Source organism: Mustela putorius, unplaced genomic scaffold, assembly GCF_011764305.1.
Source record: "Mustela putorius furo isolate JIRA1106 unplaced genomic scaffold, ASM1176430v1.1 tig00000813_pilon_pilon_pilon, whole genome shotgun sequence".
Taxonomy (NCBI): domain Eukaryota; kingdom Metazoa; phylum Chordata; class Mammalia; order Carnivora; family Mustelidae; genus Mustela; species Mustela putorius.
This window is the reverse complement of record NW_025421485.1, coordinates 4,242,289-4,262,258: the sequence shown is the minus strand read 5'-3', so window position 1 is coordinate 4,262,258 and position 19,970 is coordinate 4,242,289. Positions and strand designations below refer to the sequence as shown.

At 54.9% G+C, this 19,970-nt stretch overlaps 1 protein-coding gene across 7 annotated transcripts in view; it reads left to right on the top strand.

Moving 5' to 3' along the window:
* GREB1 (growth regulating estrogen receptor binding 1) overlaps positions 1–19,970 on the top strand; it is a 135,540-nt gene that overhangs the window by 63,384 nt on the left and 52,186 nt on the right. For all 7 annotated transcript variants that reach the window (XM_004745806.3, XM_045084866.1, XM_045084867.1 and 4 more), the window contains exons 3-7: positions 4,461–4,580; positions 6,842–7,018; positions 14,506–14,688; positions 16,028–16,171; positions 17,193–17,321. In XM_004745806.3, coding sequence (XP_004745863.1) covers positions 4,461–4,580; positions 6,842–7,018; positions 14,506–14,688; positions 16,028–16,171; positions 17,193–17,321 — 753 coding nt within the window. The remainder of the gene's footprint in view (positions 1–4,460; positions 4,581–6,841; positions 7,019–14,505; positions 14,689–16,027; positions 16,172–17,192; positions 17,322–19,970) is intronic.

The following is a 19,970-nucleotide window of genomic DNA, read 5'->3' as shown; positions in this document are numbered from 1 at the left end:
TTGATGTTCTCCCTGGATAAGTCAGAAATTTTAACACCCCTTGGCCCTTGGTGATTTTTTTCCTTCTCTGTCCAGGAATTCATGGTCCTATCTTCGCAAAATAGTCTCTGGGTAGTTTCTCTTTGTGATTGCAGATACGAGAGCCCTCTAGAAACTTTGAAACACCAAGACTAAACCCTTATGAATTGAGTGTGTGCCAGGAATAAATGAATCAGTTATATTCAGGCGTGGAGACAACTTTAGGGATTTGCTTAATTATCCAGAGGATAAAATGGTTGTTTTCAGGCTTTAGTGTGTCTCTTTCATAGCCACGTGTTTTTTATGCCAGAAGTAACCCACAGCAGTCCATGGGATGAGACGGTGACCGTTACCTAAGTTCTTTTGGGCAGTGTATGCCTTCCGCTAGAAGTTCCCTGCAGACTTCACGTAGATATTGAAGGTGAAAAAGGAACATTGTTGAAAAGAAAAATGAATCAATTAAGAAGGCGTGCAGTATGCCTGGTCCTATACTGGGGGTTCGCCATGTGTATGGGTTAGTCTGTGTGTGTGTGTGTGTGTGTATGTGTGTGTGTGTGTTGGCAGGGTGTGGGGCTGGCTGGCTGCGAGAGTCGCACGTAAGAGAAAATGAGGCAGAGTTGCTTGTGTGGGACCTGATAGTTCCTTATTCTCGCAGGAAGGCGTTCCTTGTGTCCGTCTTTGAAAAGTCCTTACGTTAATTTTGCAAACAGCCACAGTAAGGACCTAAAAGAGCTAGAGGAGGGTCTGGGAGAAACTGGGCTGTGCCCAAAAGCATGGATTAGGAAAACCAAGAATTCTCTGGTATCGAAAGCAGGCACGTTTTCCAGCAGGGGAAGCATCAGTGCAGCACTGGGGGAGATGACGAATGAGTGGAGGATACGGGCTGTGCTTCTGGCTAGCCGACAGACGTTTGTAGAACGTATGCATTAAACAGTCATCCGTAGCTACTTTCGGTACTGAAAGTCTTTGTTGCTAATCATGAATTACTGACGGTGACCATGATGACTTAGTCCATGTGAATGGCACCTTGGAATCTACAAAGTGCTTTCCACCTCCCCCTGCTAAGATGATTAAATCCCACGATTTGGGACCCTGGGAGAGGGCTTTGCTGGCAGGCTGCAGTGTCGACGGAGTGCCCGAGTCAGGGAGTTGTACTCTTAGCTTTGGTGGCTCTGGGATGGAAAGGGGGCAGACTGGTGGTTAAGTCGGCAGGGGACAGGGGGCGGTTGCTCACCTCGGGGGTAGGAGAGAGGAGCAAGCCCTGGAAAGTTCCCCCCCAGCTTTTCCTCCGCCTAAGTTCTCTGCAGACTCCCCGGGAGGCTGCGTCTCGAACACTGACTTCTTAGGATGCCCTCCCCTGCCGATAGGGCATTGGGCAGCTGGCACTTTCCAGGGACAGCTGGAGGCGTCCCCTTCTCGTGCCTCCCGTGTTGAGTGCTGTAGGCGCCCTGCCTGCTGTCGGTGCAGCACCCCCACACTCCCCACCCCGTACGAAAACCAGAGCGGAACCTCCAGCTTTTCCTGTTCGTCCGCAAACAGAGAAATCCTCCCGAGGTGCAGGAAAGACAAAGAAGGGGTCTGGTGGGACGGGGGAGTCTCTCTTTCTCAGTTGGCTGGACGACACCATGAACAGAACGCACACCTCTGCCCCTGGATTCTCTGTCATAAAACTTGGTGCGGACGGCTTGTCCTGGCCACACTTTGTTTTGTCTGTCTGTCTGCCAGCCAGGGTCTCTTTCTGTTGTCCTTCCTCAATCACATGAGAGGTGGTGTTTATGGCCAGGGTGCCGGCATCCTAAACACCCGGGGTCTGTAACATCTTCTGTGCTCCTGAGTGCCTTTCAGCTGGGGCCTCGGGCTTTGTTCTCCGGATTAGAGATTAGAGGATTTACCACACCTCCTCCCAGGGGAAAAGGCTTTTATGTGCGATTTACTTTCTTTCTTTTTTCTTTCTTTCTTTTTTTTTTTTTTTTTGAGAAAGACCAAACAAAACAAATACCACCCCAGTGTTTTGAGATAAGTATTAGTTAATTAAACGAGATGCAGTTAATTCTTGTAACCCCACCCCCTCAAAATGTCATATGGTTTCTTCTGGTGGAAAGAAGGGAAAATCCAGCTCGGCAGAGGGAAGTGCGGCTGCATCTGCGGGCACCTGTGTGTTCTCGTGTTAAGGTCCTCAGCTCCCGATCTGCCTGGTCTGGTGTGACGTCGTGGTAATGCCCTCCTCGCACCGGAGACCTTGGCTAGCAGGCCGGTGGGCTCCGCTCCCGGCTGTGATAAGTCTGTGATAAGTCGCCTCTCTCGCTGCCCGACTGATCCCATCACTGGCGCTGGGAAGTCTGGGGTGGACCTTTGACCTTTGAGGGCTGCTTTCTCATCCACCGGATTCTGAGCTCTTTCCTTGACTTTCTGAGGCTGAAGGCCCTCGTTTTTCATTCTTTTGGGGAGTCTGGGTTCTTTCCTTGGGCTTTAGCAGAGTAACATGCAGACAGGCCCTCCTGCGGGGCTCTGAGTTCTCCAGCCTTCTCTCGCAGACTGTTGGGGTCTCTGCCCTGCCCTCGGGGCCTCTGGAGTCCTGGCTGGGAGAGGAGAGTGGCCGGTTGCACAGAACACAAACAGATCTGTGCCGCCCACTCTGCAGGTGGGGACAGGACAGTCCCAGCCCCCACGGGGACCTGTGCAGCATTGCTGGCGCCTGGGGTCTGGGCGGGACTCCACCCCTTAGGCTAATGGCCCACGGGGCCTGCGTTTAATGGCAGGAAGGAGGCATCTGAGGGAGGCTCGGAGCTATCCCCACCCCCTGCGTGTGCTTCCTGGGTAATCTTTTTATGGTCTTCCTGCCACCTCCCTGTTCTCCAGGCTCAGAAAGACAGGGACACCAGGGATTTTTCACTTCCTGCTCTGACCTACCCAAGGTCACGGGCCTGAGTTGGCTTCAGATGTTCAGCTTCTTCTGCCTCTTGTCCCACGGGCACCTTTAAAGTGGTGGCCACCGTAGTAATTAAATCACATCAGGAAGATGCTGTGTGACGCTGATGGCCGACGGGAGCAGCTCAGAGGCCCTGTATAACCACCTCATTTCAAAGATGCAGGGTCTGATGCACAGAGAGGTTAAGTAACTTTCTCCTGGCCACACAGGCAGCGGCAGGCTCGAGAATTGAGAGTTCCCTGATTCCCAGCCCTTCTCTTTCCCCTGCACATGATTTCATCACTCGCCTAGAACCACCGAACCCACTGGATAGATGGAGGGGCAGAGCCGAGAAGAGGAGGCAGGAGAAACGGGAACACAGAAAGAGCGCTAAAACAGGAGGCAGAGAAACAAAAAAGAAGAAAAACGGTCTTCCAGCCCAGCCCCTTCCAGGATGCTCGTAATAACCCTATTCCACGAAGAAGTTTGCATGCTAGTTATTAAATGACAGTTAAACCCGGACAAGCTGAGAGAGACTTTTGACCAAAAATGTCTGTTAAACGGAGTTAGGACGGTACTTCCGTAGCCTGGGAAATTCATTCAGCTGAACCCCCTTCTTGAGCAGTGCTGGCCAAATGGGGCTCGAGGGGCTGTGCCCCCATCAGTTGGGCGTGCGTGTCCTGGGCACTGCCTCTGGGGTCACAGAGTGCATGAGGGCAGGAGCCCCATTCTTTGTGAGCCGAGAGGCTGCGGGGAATGACCAGAAGCTGTTTCACCACCGCGACAGAGCTCATGAGCAGGGAGCGGGGGGACTTCAAGACCAATCCCTGGCTCTTCCGGCCAGTTGCGTGTTTGCCAGTATGCGACGGCACTTAAAAAAAAAGTTTCCCCAAGTCATAACCCGCCTGGCCGTGTTCTGGAATGGTGCTTTGTGTGTCTGTGCCAGACTCGGGTGTGTTTGTATTTCTGGTCCTCCCTATGCGTCCATTCCTCCCCTGGGGCTAAACGAACACGGACAGTTTGCATGCCGGAGAGAGACCGCTCACACGACGCTTTGTATTCCAAGCCACACAGGACAGTCGAACATCAGCGGGGGCCTCAGGTGACCCTGGGAGCCGGCTGTCACCCGAGGGATGCAGGACAGCCATTGGGTCCCTCTCTGTAAAATGGTCTATACCTGAATCTGTGGCCCCTCCCCCAGAAGGATTCTGGAGGGATTCTCAAAAGTTATGTGTGTGTGGAACCCTGGTGCGTGAGCAGACGCGTGCAGCTCTGCCGAATGGAAAGAGACGTGAACCTGAATTTGAAGTCACGAGGCCAGGCTGGGAGCCCGAGTCTGTGACCTTGGGAAAGTCCTGTAACCTCAGCTTTCCCCTCGGAACAGAGCCGGGCGGGGTTGGAGGCGGGGGGAGAGGGGGTGGGGGGTGATGCCCGGCTCCCAGCAGGCCTGTAGGGACTGGTTAATTATTAAATGGCTGAGACTTGCTGGCCCCTTGCCTCTGACTGTCTCCTGCCTCCCCTTTGCCACTTGCAGGTGGTAGCCAAGTGGACAATGAAGACGAGGAAGAGGAGGGAGAAGCGGGGCTGGAGCCCACCTGTCCCCCAAATCCCTACCAGATGCACCCTCCGCCCGAAGGCTGCTGTACCATGGATGGTGAGGCTGGCAGCTGGCAGAGTCTGCGGCTGTGCGCCCCGGGTCCCCTGTGCCCCTGGTCCCTGGCTACATCCCCCTCCCGCCCCCGGGGGGCTGTCGGCTCACTGCCCCTTGGCACTCTGTGGACAGCTCGAGTTTACGAGTGGATTTGGATCCGTCCGTTCAGTGGTGGTTTGGAAACTCGGATATTTTCCCAGTTCGGGTCTGCCTGTGAGAATAATCACAGTGAGATTGTGAGAATAATCTTCCTCCGCGGTCCCGCTTTACCATCGAGGAGGGGAGACGTGTGTTCTCTCAGGAGCCATGTAGAATCAGTCCGTGGAGGAACCGAGGCACAGGAATGCCGGGGGCGGGGGCTCCCTGGTCTGGTGATAAGAGCTCGCGCTCTGCCCTCAGAGAAACTTGGGGCTCTGCCACTCACTAGCGGGACAGCCTCTCGGAGTGCTGTGCGTTCATCTGCCGGTCACCACGCCAGTCGAGGGGTGTCACTAGTTAGGCCACTCCTGACTGGGCCCCTCCCCACTCTGGAAATACGGAGATAACAGGTACAGGAGCTCCCAGCTTCATGGAGCTATGGAGGCAAGCAGACACTTTGCACACGAGGTGGAAAGTGCTGACAGGGCGGGGTGGGCAAGCACGGGTGCCTGGGAGCTCAGGAAACGTTCCTCCCACAGGCAGAGAGTTTAGGGAAGGCTTCCTGGAGGACGTGGCCCGTCATCTGGGTTTTGGAGGATTAGCAGGAGTCTGTGAGAAGGTTGGGGGAAACTGTTTCAGACAGAGGAACAGCATGTGCAAAGGCTCAGAAGGGGGAGAGTATAGCCCCTCTGGGGAGCTGCTGGCAGTGTGTGTAGGTAGGAGTCTGAGGTCTGGCCGGGCACGGCGTAGTGCTGAGGTCACACGGGGCGTGGAGGTCCCAGGTGCCATGTGTGTGGGCCTGGACTTGGCCTTGCACAGGATGGTGGCAGGAGAGACAGTCAGCTCTCAAGGAGGCTGCTCTTTTAGGGAGAGAGAAACCAGCGCCGTGGCTCTTCAGGACATAGGACTTCTAGTGTCCAGATGTTAAAAGGTCACCTAGTTAAAGAAGGAAACCGTGAACTCTGCAGTGGTCATTACAGAGATTTTCAAAGAATTTCCAAGTCAACGTGGAAACCACGGATTGTCCTTCGCCACTTTTCCTCCAGCTCTTCAGAAGGATGGGCCCAGGCCATGTAGCGAGAAGGCCTGCAGGGTGCTTCACCTCAGCCTCAGGGACTTTGCTGAACTTGCCCCCGACCTGGCCCAGCTCTCAGCAGCTCTGAGCACATCCCGGAACCTCTCTGAGCCTTGATTTCCATCTCTGCAAACTGGGGGCAGAATCACTTCCCCATGAGAGCTTTGCAGAGCTGTTCCTGGTCCAGTGCCTGGCACACAGTGAGCACTGTCTCCATGCCTGCCAACCCCCCGTCCAGGCCCCTTCATGACCCTCCCCGGGGGCATATGGGAGACTCTGGACCCACGTGCTGTAGACCCAGCACCTGTGAAGCAGGTGCATGCCGGAGGGCTCTGTTCGCGTTGTAGAGTCTGGCAGGAAAGCCTTGGGACCTTCAGGATCCCATTAACTCTCATTGTTTCAGTTGGTAGCTAAGGATGGAGCAGACGCAGGAGATGGGCCGAGTGTGCCCTCATCCGGAAGACCTCGGAGAGGCCCATCCAAATAAATCTCAGCTGTTTCTCCCCTTTTATTTCTAGACATTTTAGGGCACTTATTTTCCAAATGGGAAATACATTTAAAAGCTCTAAATACAAAATGTTCAAAAGGGTCTAGAGTGCCAGGCTCGCTGATGATCACTCGCCTTGTGTCCCGGTCCCCTCCCCAGGGGCAGCCAGCACCAGGCGGCTCTGGCTCCCTCGTTGTGACATTTCCCTGTTTCTCATACATGTGAAAAGTGCAGGGTGTGGAAAATACCACATTACTCACAGTTTCTTGGGGATCCATCACGTGTACATTTTAGTTGACCCTTGCTCGTCCACCGTTTTTCCTGCGGAGTTTCATTTGTACGTGAATGACGGGGACACCGCGTCTTCAAAGGAATTAACATGCGTCAGGTGTCCCGAGTAACTGTGGTTCTAATTTTATCTCTTGGAAGTAATATTAAAGTCAGCCACATGCAGAGGTGAGGTTTGCTCCTGACAAGACCTGGAACGTCCTCCCTGGGCCCACGGGGAGCCTGGTTCTGGGGAAGCCCCTTGGCGCGCATGTGAGTCCTGTCCATTCCTCGTAGGGTTCTGCCAGGCGGGGAAGGACCTGCGTCTCGTCTCCCTTTCCAGTGAGCCCATCGACATCCCCGCAGGCTTTCTCCTCGTGGGGGCCAAGTCCCCCAGCCTGCCGGACCATCTCCTGGTGTGTGCCGTTGACAAAAGGTTCTTGCCTGATGATAACGGACACAACGCTCTTCTTGGTAAGTCCTTCTCTGTGGTTCCACCTGCCTGTGGGGGTGGGGACACGGGAGGCCTTTGGTCGGGGGTGGGGTGTGGGGGCCTCCTGTGGGGGCCTCTTCTTCAGCAGGCCCTGTCTTCCCTTGTGGAACTGGAAGGTTAATGAGATTTACTTATTTATTTACTTATTTATAATTTTTTAAAATGAGATTTATTTTTAAATGTGATGAACTTCCTATAGAGAACCTGACCTTGAGAATGAACTTTTTTAGATGTATGTTCATCAGACCTTTTCTAAGTGCCTTCCCGTGTCAAGAATAGGATAAAGGGGCACCTGAGGGGCTCAGCTGGTTGAGCGACTGCCTTCGGCTCAGGTCATGATCTCAGGGTCCCGGGATCGAGTCCCGCATGGGGCTCAGGGAGGCTGCTTCTCCCTCTTCCACTCTCCCTGCCTGTGCTTTCTCTCACTCTATGTCAAATAAGTAAATAAAATCTTAAAAAAAATATAAAGAGTAGAGTAGAGACCTGTCCGAGACGGTTTCAGAAGCCATCAGACAAGAGGCAGAGGGAGAACGGGGCCGAATGTGTGTTCCTGCTTGCAGAACATTCGTACCTTGTCCGTCAAGTGCGGAGTGATTCCCACACGTGCTCTTGGCCGTTCAGCAATCTGGCCCCTTCGCCGGGCCTGGTGTCTCCTTAGGAGGAGGAGCAGACAGGCAGAAGGGCTTTAATGATGGGGGCCAGACACAGCCCCAGAAGCCGTTTTCTCTGTAGAACGGGTACGTTTCCTGCTTGACCCCACCCCTGAAGCTGAGTAGGTCCATGCTTGTGCGTGGGTATTTATAGCACGTTTTATGTCTGAGACACCATGGGAAGGGCCCGAGGGGAGGAGAGACCAGGGGGGCAGGATGGAGCCGCAGAAAACAAAGACATGGTTCCTGCCTCCAGGTGACGGTGGGGGTGGGGGGGGGGCGGGTAATGCCAGGAAGCAAGGCAGGTGACGCTGCAGGGGCAGCTCTGGGACAGTGACCAGGGAGAGAGCGGCTCATATTGTACCGAGCTCGTGTGAAGACAAGAACAATCCCGGAAAATTCCCAAGGAGCTCATGGAGTCCTTCCGTCTCAGATTTAGCGTGCTCCTCGAGACCACTCCGGAGGCCATGTGCCGGGAGGACGGCGCGGGTGACTTGCCGTTCGATCCGGTGGTGGCCGGGGCTGCGGCTGAATTCCCCCACGTTGTGACTGTAAAGGAATGACGAGGGCAGTAAATCAAGGAGGTTCTGGGTCTTGAGAGGTGGAGACAGGAATCTCTCAGTGCATTCACCACCAGCGCCCCCCTCCCCCGACAGCTCCAGCTCCTCAGGTGGCGAGGGCAGAGGAAGTGGGGTCTTTGTTAACTGCTCGCCAAAAAGCCATCGGAGGTCGGTAACGAGGGGCGGTTGGTAATAACCGATGCTTTCTTCTTTTAAAATAACTTTATGCTCTCAGCTTGCACACTTAACACTGTTTGGGTTTCCTGCAATTACCCCTATGGTTGCGCAGGACGAGGGGGCCCCCCAGCCCTCCGGCGGCCCGGGCTCCGTGCTTTTTAGTGATCTATAAAATGGAAGCTCTGCAGGATCTTGGGGGAAGCAATGGCTTTAACTCCTAATTTATAACCCCCCCACCCCCCAGTTTATAATGAAGGGAATCTTGTTTTAGCGACTTTGAATCAACCAAGGGATTTTGTCTGAGAAGATGAAAATCTCGGTGCGTGTTTCCAGGTGTTGACGATAATTCAGCGAAATGGGCTGACAGCTCAGGTAAAAGAAAACATGGGGCTGCGACGTTCATTTTCCCCCTTAGGTGTAATTGAGTCCTGTGTTCACTCAGCAGGCAGAGCATTAAGCATTTATGGAATGTGTACCCGGATGGGATGTGGACTTCGAGTTCAGTGCCGGGGCCCCAAAGTCAAATTCACGGGTCCTTCCCTGGGAGCTTGCCTCTTGGGGCGAAAACTCAGGCAAGCAGGGACTCAGCTCAGAGAGCTGCAGATATCAATCTTTTACTACATCTCTGTGCAGCACGCTGTATGGGGGAGCTGCGGAAGGGCGCACTGAGCCCCGGTGACGGGCGGGGTGTCCCCGAGGGTGTGGTGTTGAGCTGGGCCCTGAAAAACCAGCTGCGTTATGTCAGCCGGAGAACAGTGACAGCAGCAAGGCACTCGGAGCAGCCCCGTCACGGAGCCCTGACCCTGCGCCCGAAATTGCTCAGAGGGATGCGATAAGCCCGGGAGGTGGGTATGTTATTACCTGGCGCTTATGTATGAAGGAACGAAGGCACAGAGAGGTTAGGTGACTTGCTCAGGGTCACCCAGCTAGTAAGTGGCAGGTCTTGAATTTGAATCCGGGTGCTCCGGCCCTAGTCTCATATTCCAGAAGATGGGGTGCTCTCGGGCAGGAGGGGGGCCACGTGCAAAGAGGAAGATGGTGTGCTGGAGGGACGGGGGGAGACTGGGAGTGGGGGCTGCCTGGGCCCTGCCTGGGAAAGGCTCTGGTACCCCAGAAGTCACTCCCTCCAGGCTGAGCAGGGAGCCCAACACGGGGCTTCCATAACCCTGAGGGCATGACCTGAGCTGGAACCAAGAGTTGGATGCTTAACCCACAGAGCCACCCAGGTGCCCCAGGAAGGCATTTTCAAACTGTGGAAGTAGGGGGAAGCCTGTGATAGTGTTATGTATCTGTCTTGTGTCTGCAGCAGTTACTAAGACACGGTCCGTTGCATTTCACTTCTAACTCTTCCTCTGTCCCTACCCGATTATTTGGAGGCAAATCCCAGATGTGTCATTTCCTCTGTGTGCATTTCACTGTGTATCTCTAAAAAGAAAGGGCTTTTTGTTAAAAACCTAACACCGTTATTGTATCTAAAACATGTAGTAGTCATTTTATAACATCGAATATCCGCTGTGTTCAAATTTTGTCTTACAGTTTTTGTTGGTTGGTTTTACAGTCAAGATCCAAACAAGATTTTCCCACAGCATTGGTTGACCTGTCACTCATTCTCTCTCCATGTACGGTCCCCTCCGTTCGGTGTTCCTGGAACAGTTTCTGTGTTTGGAAATGTTCAAACTTGGGGATGGCTGTGTTTTTAACTTGCATTTTAGAACAGTCTCTCAGAGGTCACACGAACAAGAGATTTCTCTCTGCCTCTTCCTAAGGAAGAACTAGAGGCAGGGGACCTAGTTCTGAGCCTTCCTGTAGGATTCTAGATAATCCCCGGGTCTTGTTGGGTATGTTCCCAGCCTGCTCATGTACCATCACTGTTTGTTTCATCTTTCCACGCCCATCACCCCCATCTCGTTTCTGTCTCGTCTGAACCCTGACTCAGATCTTAAGGCTTTTCCCGCCTCTCGGGTGTGGGCCTGTGGGACCGCGTGCCTCTCGCCCACTGCCTGGTGGGCGCTCTGGTCTGGGTCCCTCTTCTGAGGCACACCCAGGAGGAAGCAAAGGGAGGTGCGCCTAGAGGCCCATGTTCAGAGACACAAGTAGAAGGGAGATCCCTTCTTTTTTTTTTTAATTTTTTATTTTTTATAAACATATATTTTTATCCCCAGGGGTACAGGTCTGTGAATCGCCAGGTTTACACACTTCACAGCACTCACCAAAGCACATACCCTCCCCAATGTCCATAAACCCACTCCCTTCTCCCAAACCCCCTCCCCCCACAACCCCTCAGTTTGTTTTGTGAGATTAAGAGTCACTTATGGTTTGTCTCCCTCCCAATCCCACCTTGTTTCATTGATTCTTCTCCTACCCCCTTAAGCCCCATGTTGCATCACCACTTCCTCATATCAGGGAGATCATATGATAGTTGTCTTTCTCTGATTGACTTATTTCGCTAAGCATGATACGCTCTAGTTCCATCCATGTTGTCGCAAATGGCAAGATTTCATTTCTTCTGATGGCTGCATAGTATTCCATTGTGTATATATACCACATCTTCTTGTTCCATTCATCTGTTGATGGACATCTAGGTTCTTTCCATAGTTTGGCTATTGTGGACATTGCTGCTATAAACATTCGGGTGCACGTGCCCCTTCGGATCACTACGTTTGTATCTTTAGGGTAAATACCCAGTAGTGCAATTGCTGGGTCATAGGGCAGTTCTATTTTCAACATTTTGAGGAACCTCCATGCTGTTTTCCAGAGTGGCTGCACCAGCCTGTGTTCCCACCAACAGTGTAGGAGGTTCCCCTTTCAGGGAGATCCCTTCTGTCCTTCAGTTGGAATTTGGCCAAAATATCAAGGCTGGGGTCCACGGACGTGTTTTTTTCCTCATGGTCGTGAGGCGGTATTTACCTCCACAAGCAGGATCGTGGCAGGAACCACAGAAGTGAAGCGCGAAGCGGAAGAGGAGGAAACCGCCCACCACGCCGCAGTGAACATCTGTTTTACTCGGCCCCTTTTTCTTCTCCATCCACCATCCACGTGGGGCTTTGGATTGGTCTTCACGGCTTGTGTTCACAGCCGGACACAGTGTTCGATGCTGGGTGTTTTCCCTTCGTTTGCTGAAGGAAGCCAGAGACGATGCTGGTTTTGTCCTGAGTCGCCGTTCATTTTCAGGGAACAGGGGCGCGGCCCCCTGGCTCCCCAGTGTGGCACGTGCCTGCCTGGGATGGCTCCGTCCTTAAATAGAGCGCGGAGCCCCTCTCCAGGTCTGACCTCGGCTGCACGGCCCTGTTGAGCCCTGCCTTGCCAGGGGGCTGCCCACCGGCGGCAGAGCCTGGCTCTGTGCGCACCTGCAGCAGGGCTGTCTGGGCAGACGGACACGGCTAGACAGGGGCCCGTAGGACCAGCGGTCGTGCTGCCGTGTGTGCTCTTGGGAGACTCGGTTTTATGCAGGGGACCCTGCGCCGTAGGCATTGGAGGAACCGTGTCTCTCAACTCTGGGCGTTTGTGCCGCGGAGTTGGAGCACTCGGGCTGCATCCCGGGCTTTCTGTCTTTGCAAGAGATTATTATCAATGCCCCAGTCCTGAGGCAGATTTCCAAAGAGGATGGCTCATTTTATGCATCCTTGTGAACATTTTTATTGCCTTGCAGACAATTTCCTGAAATGTTAGAATTACCTCATGTGTTCAGTTGGGGTGATTTCATCCATTTCCCTGGTCTCCTGGGACTGGCTGGGAAGCTGTCCTGGGGTGTCCTTGGTCGCCCCCTTCTGTGGTCCCAGATCACCTCTCTGAAGGGCAGCCTCTTCTCCTGGCCAAAGCAGGAGAGCAGCTTGCCTGCCGGCTCCCTCAATATGTGCTGGACCCAGAAGACCTGGGGTTTCCCCTTCTGAACCACAGGGAGACATTCCTGATGGTCTTTGCTTCCCAGTCCTGCTTCTGAAAGGGAGCCGTGGTCCCGCAGCCCATGTTGCTCATGGGACCAGGACCTGACATCCATGTAGCTGCTTCTGGACGGCAGTGTTGGCCTTGGCACGGTTGGCCTTGGCCTTGGCTCTTAGCATCGCGCGGCCTGGCAGTGGTTCTTGTCCACCCATGTTTTCAACACTTGGGGCCAGAGTCCCTTCCCGAGAGCTTGGAAGGTTTTTTGGGGCCTTATTCTTTGATGGCGGGTGAGCCAGGTTGGAGACAAAGCCATAAATAAAAGTCAGATTATTATCTCAAAGTATATGCAGAAATCCCAAAGCGTTCATGGGGATAGTTCCCTGGCTTCTCCCGGCTTCCCGCCTGGTGTTTACTGACTGTCTGCCACGTGCCGGGCCCTAGTCTGTGCACAGGAACTTACACGGACACACACAGCCCACACCTACGTGCACTCACACCACGATGCCCGTCCTTTGGAGCATGGGGAGAGTTAATGGGGAAAAAAAGATGCAAATTTCAATAAAAACGGAAGAAGAGGTTACCATGATCCTCTCAGCAGAATAAAGGGCAGTCGAGGGTTGAGAACAGTAAGCTTCAACCCTTTGGATCAAGGACAGGTCTGAAGAGGTGGACATTTGAGATGGGCATTGAGTGACAGCGGGACACAGGCAGGTGGGGCTTCCGTAGGAAGGAGCCTGAGCCTGGTGGGAGTGGGCGGGGCGTCCCGTTGGGGATTCGGCATAGCAGAGTGGGGAACAGGAGCAGAAGCTGGAGGTGGGGGTTGGGTAGGATTCGGGGTGGCCTTGAATGTCATGTTTGTGGTCGACACTCTATTCTCAGGCCAGAATGGGGCCACACTGTCTGCATCCGGCTGGGACTCGTACGTAACCTTTCTTGTTCTCAGCCTTCCCCAAAGAAGGTTCTGCTGTCCCGATCAACCAGTTGTTATGTCAATAGAGCCGAGTGATCTGTCTGGGGGACAGCAGATGGCCGGAACGTCCCTGGTTCTCTGGGCACGTTTGTTCCCTTTCTGTCCACAGTAAGTTTCTATAACATAAGTGTCTCGTTTCTCTGTGGACATGCGTTGAACCATCAGGAACATGTTATTTTGGCAGAGTCTCAGGAAGGCCGTGTTTAAACAAGCCAGGCTTACATACGTGGCCGTGTGGCTCTCCTGGGCTAAGTAAGTCACAGTGGCCTTTGTAAGCTTGAAGCCACAGACTGTGACAAAATTAGTCAATCTCAGCTTCAGGGGCTTTGCTCCCAAAGGACCTCGTACCGTGGGAAGCCGACGCACCAGTGGGCGAGGCGAGGTCTGAAGGAAGGCTTTCTTGAGATGCTGGGGGTAGAGGCGAGCGGCTGTCGGGCAGAAAAGGCAGAGCGGCCCCTTCCTCCTCTGCGAACCAGCGGTTGTGAGTGTGGTTTGGTTGGACTTGATGGTTTGTAGAAGTCTTCCCACGCATACTCTCTGGATTCTACCTGCTCATAGGGGGTCGTTTTGTCATGGGGCAGCCTTTCTGGAGCCTCACAGCTGGTGGGAACCTCTGCCCCTTCCCAGGAAGGCCCATTCGGGACGCTGACACGGTGACAGCCACACTCTCACAGACGGTCTCCGCTCCCCTGGCTGCCGAGCTCCCAGCATTTCCTCACTGCTCTTCTGGCCAAGCACCATGATGCTTTCCTTTCTTTTCAACAACTCCTGGGAGCGGGATGGAAGCTGGGCTCTCGGGAGGTCCCTCCGTGCATCCTAGTGTCGGTGGTCTGAGGACTTTGCGATTCTGTGATTGGAGATGGGGACGTACAGTCTGTTACAAGCACTTGGTCGGTATAGACAGTCGAACATGATAGTTCGTGTAAAGTTTGCTCTGTGTCACAGGCGTGAACACTTGCCCCTGGGGCCAGTTCAGTCTTCAGAGTTTGCTGGGAGGTGCGGGGAGGGGGGTGGTGTGGTATGTTCGTGACTGAGTCTTTTTGGTCCCTCTTCTGTTTGAGTCAAGGTCATCCTGACCCCTGGCCCAGCATAAGGTACCAGGGACCTTTGCCCTGTGGAATCTTCTGGTTGGTGGTACAGAATGTGCATAGAGTTTCCATAAAGTCTGTATTATTTGAGGAGGGTGTTGAAGGTAAGCTAGAGACTTTCGTGGTCGCTTCCTCCCGCAGGTTTCTCTGGGAACTGTGTTGGCTGTGGGAAGAAAGGCTTCTGTTACTTCACAGAATTCTCTAACCACATAAATCTTAAGCTGACCACTCAGCCCAAGAAGCAGAAACACTTGAAGTATTACCTGGTCCGCAACGCACAGGGGGCTCTCACCAAAGGACCTCTCATTTGCTGGAAAGGCTCAGGTGAGCCCTTGGACTTCGGGCGGGGTTGGGTGGGCGAGTGGGGGTCCTCCGAGTGGCCCTGGGGCCAGGCAGCAGGGCTTAGAGGAGAACAGGCTCCACAGTCTCCGGGAGGCAGGACTGCGGGCCGGGGGCCAGCCCCGTGCCGTCGCCGCGCTGCCGTGACTTAGGGGCGTGTCCGGTACCTGCCGAATTGTGCAGGACATTGAAAAGCTGACAGAGGGCCACACTGTGCCGTGCCTGTGTTTGTAGCTGGTGTTTGGGGGTAGAGGTTCTCAACCGGGGCTGATTTTGTCCACCATGGGACATTTGGCAGTGCTTGGAGACCTTTATGATCCCCGTGACTGGAGAGTGCTGTCATCCAGCCAGTGTAGACCAGAGACTCCGTAAAACAGCCACCCCACCCTCCTACAAAGAATTATCCAGTCCAAAATACCAGTGGTGCTAAGGCTGAGGGACCCTGAGTTAGGGGAATAAGGGCTTGAATAATGCCCCACTTTTTCTGCCCCGAACTCTGTGAGCAGAATAGAAAGTCCAGCCTCAGAGTCCTGTCCTTGAGGACATTCCTGGGCTTCCCCCCCCTTCCTATCTCCCCGTATCACCCGTGGCTAAGTCATCTATGGAGGGAAGTGGGGGGATGGGTTTTCAGCCATAGGTGGTCCCTGAGATGCCCCCACTCACCCAGGTCTGGAGGGACATGTCCCAGGAGGGGTCTCAGCAAGAATCTTTTGTCCCTCATTGTCTGCGTCGGCTCCCTTCTGGTCGTCTGGCCTCCCCCAGCCAGCTGCTGTGAAGAGAAGGCGGGCTTCAGGAGGGGCTGGCTCTGGGCATTCCTCCCCTGCCCCCTCCTCTTCTCACATCACTCCATAGGTATTTCTTGTGTCAGTCATTTTCTAGGTCCTGGGGGCCAGTGGTTCTTCCACTGTGGGACCCATAAGAGTCTGTGATCACTTGCTATGACCACGCACCTCCCCGGCTGGCCGTGCAGCTGGGGGTCCATCTTTCTGACAGAGGGTGACTTTTAGGATGGAGGGTGGGGAAGGATGTTGGCGCTTCCTCTCCCTCTGTCTCTTCTTTCCTTGGACTCGAAGGGAAGCGATTGGGTGACTCATCTGTGTCCTCTGTTTTTCTCAAATGCTCATGATGCCTCCCACTCCTGGTCATCAGAGCTGTCCCCCAGACGGATTCCCCTGGCAAGCCCACCTCCCTCCAGCTACCCTGAAGCAAAGCCAGGAAGGCGTTGGCACCATTTTGGTTATCTAGGTGTCTAGCTCTCTTGTCTAGGAGAGCATTCCAGAATTGGTGCAGAATTGGTTTTGATGCGTGCGTCTTGCTCCCTTAGAGTTCAGAAGCCGGCAGACCTCAGCCAGTACTTGCTCCAGTTCCCTCTTCCTGCCCGGGGAGAGCTCCGGGCCCCTGGCGGCCTTCTCCAGCGAACCCGTTCCTGGAGCGACACCGAGCATCCCGATGGGAGCCCAGCAGGCAGGTGAGTGGTGGCGAAATGCCAGCCATGCTGCATCCGCGGGCTGGCATGTCCCCGGCATGTCCCCTGCATGTCCCTGGCATGGCAGCTCCATGAGGCAGCCACACATTTTTCAAGATAACTAGAAGGCTTTGCCTGTGCTGTCTGCAGCGCTTTTGTGTTTCATCGTGAATTTGTAGTAGTTTCCGGCACAGCGTGCTGTGTTTTTAATTTAGAAAGATGTCCTGTCTTCCTTCCTGTTGGCAGCAAAATGTGATCTCCTTGTTGGTGGTGTGGGGCATGGGGGTCCCTCTGCACCCCCAGTTTGCAGCTTAGAGCTCGCTCTAGAATGACACCACATCCGTGCTGGGCTGGGGTTCCTGGGAGGGGCAGGTGAGACCAGCTCGTGGCCCGCAGTCCCACGGGCACCTCCTTGAGTCCTAACAGCACTCTGCATGTGGGCTTGAGTTTCTCCGGGGCACCACCCGGGAAGTCGAGGCTGAGCTGGCTTCAGAACCATGCTCTGGACCCCTCCTCATGCCGCCGCACCCACTGGAAATGGTCTGGGCTGCCCTCGACTCTGGAGGGCCTTCCAGACCATTCTGGCTGATGCAGGCACGTAGGTGTTGTGGTGGGGCTCACGAGACCAGTACCCCCAGTGTCCTCCAGGATTGTCCCCAGGCCCCGCGAGCAGCCCGGAGTGGGCAACCGCAAGCCTGATGGGATTCCCAAGCGTGTCTGCTACAAGCCTGAGCCGGGCGGGGAAGGGGAGGGTGGCGGAAGAGCCTTGTGTGCTCCCCTGGGATTCAGGGTTCCCACTGGCCCCCAGGTCTGCCTGGTTCTCCTTTCACGCAGGCCGTGCTCCCTGGGACAGGAGTATGTGTGCATCTGTGTTTGTGTGTTCTCAGTGGGCAGAGTCACTTGTCGGCCAGAAGCTCGTTTATAACTTTGTAAAAATGGAAGAAGAGTAATTTCCTGCCACCTGGGCTCACAGGGCATCCTGTGATCTGAGTGTGTGCTCCCTCTTCTCTTTCTCCGCTGCCAGGACCAGCCTCCGAGCACCCCTCGCTAGCGGCCGCTGTGGGTCCAGCTGTTCTCAATGGCAAGGACTCCCCGAAGCACCAGCAGCTGGTGAAGAACGACCTGTCAGCCATGCCGCGGCCCTCTGCGCTTGGTAGTGTTGCTGGTCCTGCCGGGGCGGGGGTTGGTGGTGTCTTGCTTTCCTCTGGGCTGGGCTGTTGGGGGATTCATCGGGCGACCATGCTGGGGCCCCCGCACCTCCTGGAGTTGGTGTGGCATGGACGGGGAGTTGGGACCGGCCAGCAGGTGCCTCCAGAGTCTGGGGGGCCGTGCCCAGGCCCCGGTACTTGGGGGAACCTGCAGCTCTGGCTACCGACTTGAGTGATGGGCGTCTGCCAGGAAGCAGCGGGTGGCTCATCTCCTGTGGGCTCACACATCAGGAGGGCTGTAGAGTTCTGGGCAGCATGGTGGCAGGGGAGGAACGTGGGCTCCCAATTCAGATAACTGTGAATTCGAAACTCAACTGCGGCTCGTATTAGTTGGGGCATCTTGGACAAGCCTTCTGACCAAAGTGCCTCATCTGGAGATGAGAATTCTGCTCTCAGGGCAGCCGAGAGGGTCAGCTGAGGGGCTGTGTGGAAATTCAGGGCACATCTGGCAGCTCACAGGTGGACACCATTAGGCCACCCACATCATCATCATCCCTGAGCTGGTCTTCTCAAGGAGGGCTTCCTGGAGGAGGTGACAGCTGAGCTACAGCTTACAGTTTGGGAAGCATGAGAGATGGTAAGGGAGGAAGCATGGAAGAGGGCGAGGAAGTGAACAAACGGGTTAAGCAGTACGGGACATGGAGACTGACCCTGGGCTCTGTGTTTGCCCCTCCGTGCTTGTGGGAGCTGTTTAGGGAGCCAGGCTTTCTTCTCTCTTCCTCCATGCACATAGCTAAGTGGATTTTGGGATCCAAGACTGTTCACTGGAAGAGCCCATAACAACTGTCCAGCCCCACACTCTGGTAGAGGAGGCACGTGAGGCCCAGAGAGGCAGCCCAGCCTTGCCCAGGCTTCTCCGCTTCCGTTACCCGGCCAGTGGAGGACTTCCCTGGCGGGAGTCTCCCTCTTAGTTGAAGGACCATTGTGTTTTCTGAATTGGACCTGAGACTCCCCCGTCCTAACCAGCGTGGAATCTGAGGTCAAGCTCTTGTCCCTCCTCTGGCAGGAGGAGTCTCAGGCAGGCCCCCACTTTTCTTCCTCTGACTGGTTCTTCTCAGCGAGGGGCTGAATTTAGGGTGGCCAAGGACCGGGCTTCTGGGACGGCGACAGCAGGCCTGACCTGTGACGCCTGTCCTGCTTGCGGTGCACAGCCAGCCTTTACCCTGGAGAATGGGCCGTGTGGGAAGGAGAAAGCCCCCAGGTCCCCAGTAATGCTCGACCCCTTCTGGAACCTGCCCCCAGCCAGCCCGTACAATCCCATTATTCCCTGTGGCTTCTGCACTCCAGTGTGGGATGGTTCAGTGCCCCCATGCCTGTCCCCACACCCGGCCACACAGCAGGATCTGGAAACATCTCCCCACCCCACCGCTAACGCACCTTTCAGGGCATAGCTCAGGTGACCCCTCCTACAGGACGGCTCCCTCCCTCCCTGGCACGCCCCAGGGCTCTCTCTCCCTTCTGTGGCCACCCGTGTCCTGTAAGCAGTGACATTCCCAAGGGCATTGCCGGTGTCCTCCCCATCTTGGGGCCCCAGGTGCCCAGCTTTCGTGGATGCTGACAGAATGGAGTTGCTTTAACAGCCCAGCCGAAATGCGGGAGGGCCTGCCTGGGCCTTCTGGCTCCCTCAGGGGAGAGAGGAAATCAGTTTTAAGAAACTGTTTCTGAAACTGTGAGAAGTGTTGGATGTGGGCTTGAGGGCTGTCGCTCTGTGGTTCTCAGTGGGGAGGTACTGCCCCCTGCTGGGGGCTGTTAGCAGGCGCCCAGGATCCTTCCTTGGAGGTCCCCCACTGGGGGTCGGGGTGCTCTGTGTCCGGCAGTGAGTGGACTGCGTAATGAAGACTTGCTCACCCAGAGTGCCAAGTAGTGACCCCTTCCCCCAGTATCAGGAGCCACTGCGGGAAATGGTCCACGCTGGGTGCACAGGGACAGCTCCTGGTGACATCACTTTGGGACATCACACTAGGGTTGGCTAGAGCTTGCGTCCCAAAGGGGAAAATATTTGTAGACCTTCCGTCCTCAGTGTTGAGGCCGAACCCCTCTTTGGTAGTTTAATGTGGTTTTTAGGGGCGCGGGTGTCTTTGTATCTGTAGGAGCGCCTCTGTTGGCACCCGAGGACAGATGTCCCGGCAGTAGAAGCAGTGGCCTACACGGAGCAGCCGTTATCCTGTCTGCCTCCCACGCTGCTGGGGGCGTGGGGGTTGAAGGAGCCCATCTGCTTGAAAGCTCTGTGTGAACAAAGTACCTTGTATTTTACCTTTTTATTCACTTTATTCATTTTTGGTCAGTCGAGGGAGGACCTGAGAATAACTTTATGACATTTAAGTGGCTCTAGAACCGCAGTGCCCTTAGGCGTAGCCAGCGTGCCTGGGAATAAATCTCTTGTTTCCAGAGATCCGGTTCTAGAGGTCAAGGCAGGCCCAGGAGCGGGCTGTTGTAACAAGCCTCTGCTGCGTCTGTCCAGCTCCTTCTCAGACCAAATGTACAGAAATGTTGCTCTAAACTATGGTTCTCAGTCCTGCTTGTGACTTAGTCACCCGGAGCTCGGGGCCTCACGATGCCCGGGCTCTGCCCGGGGCTGGGTTTGGTTTACTTGG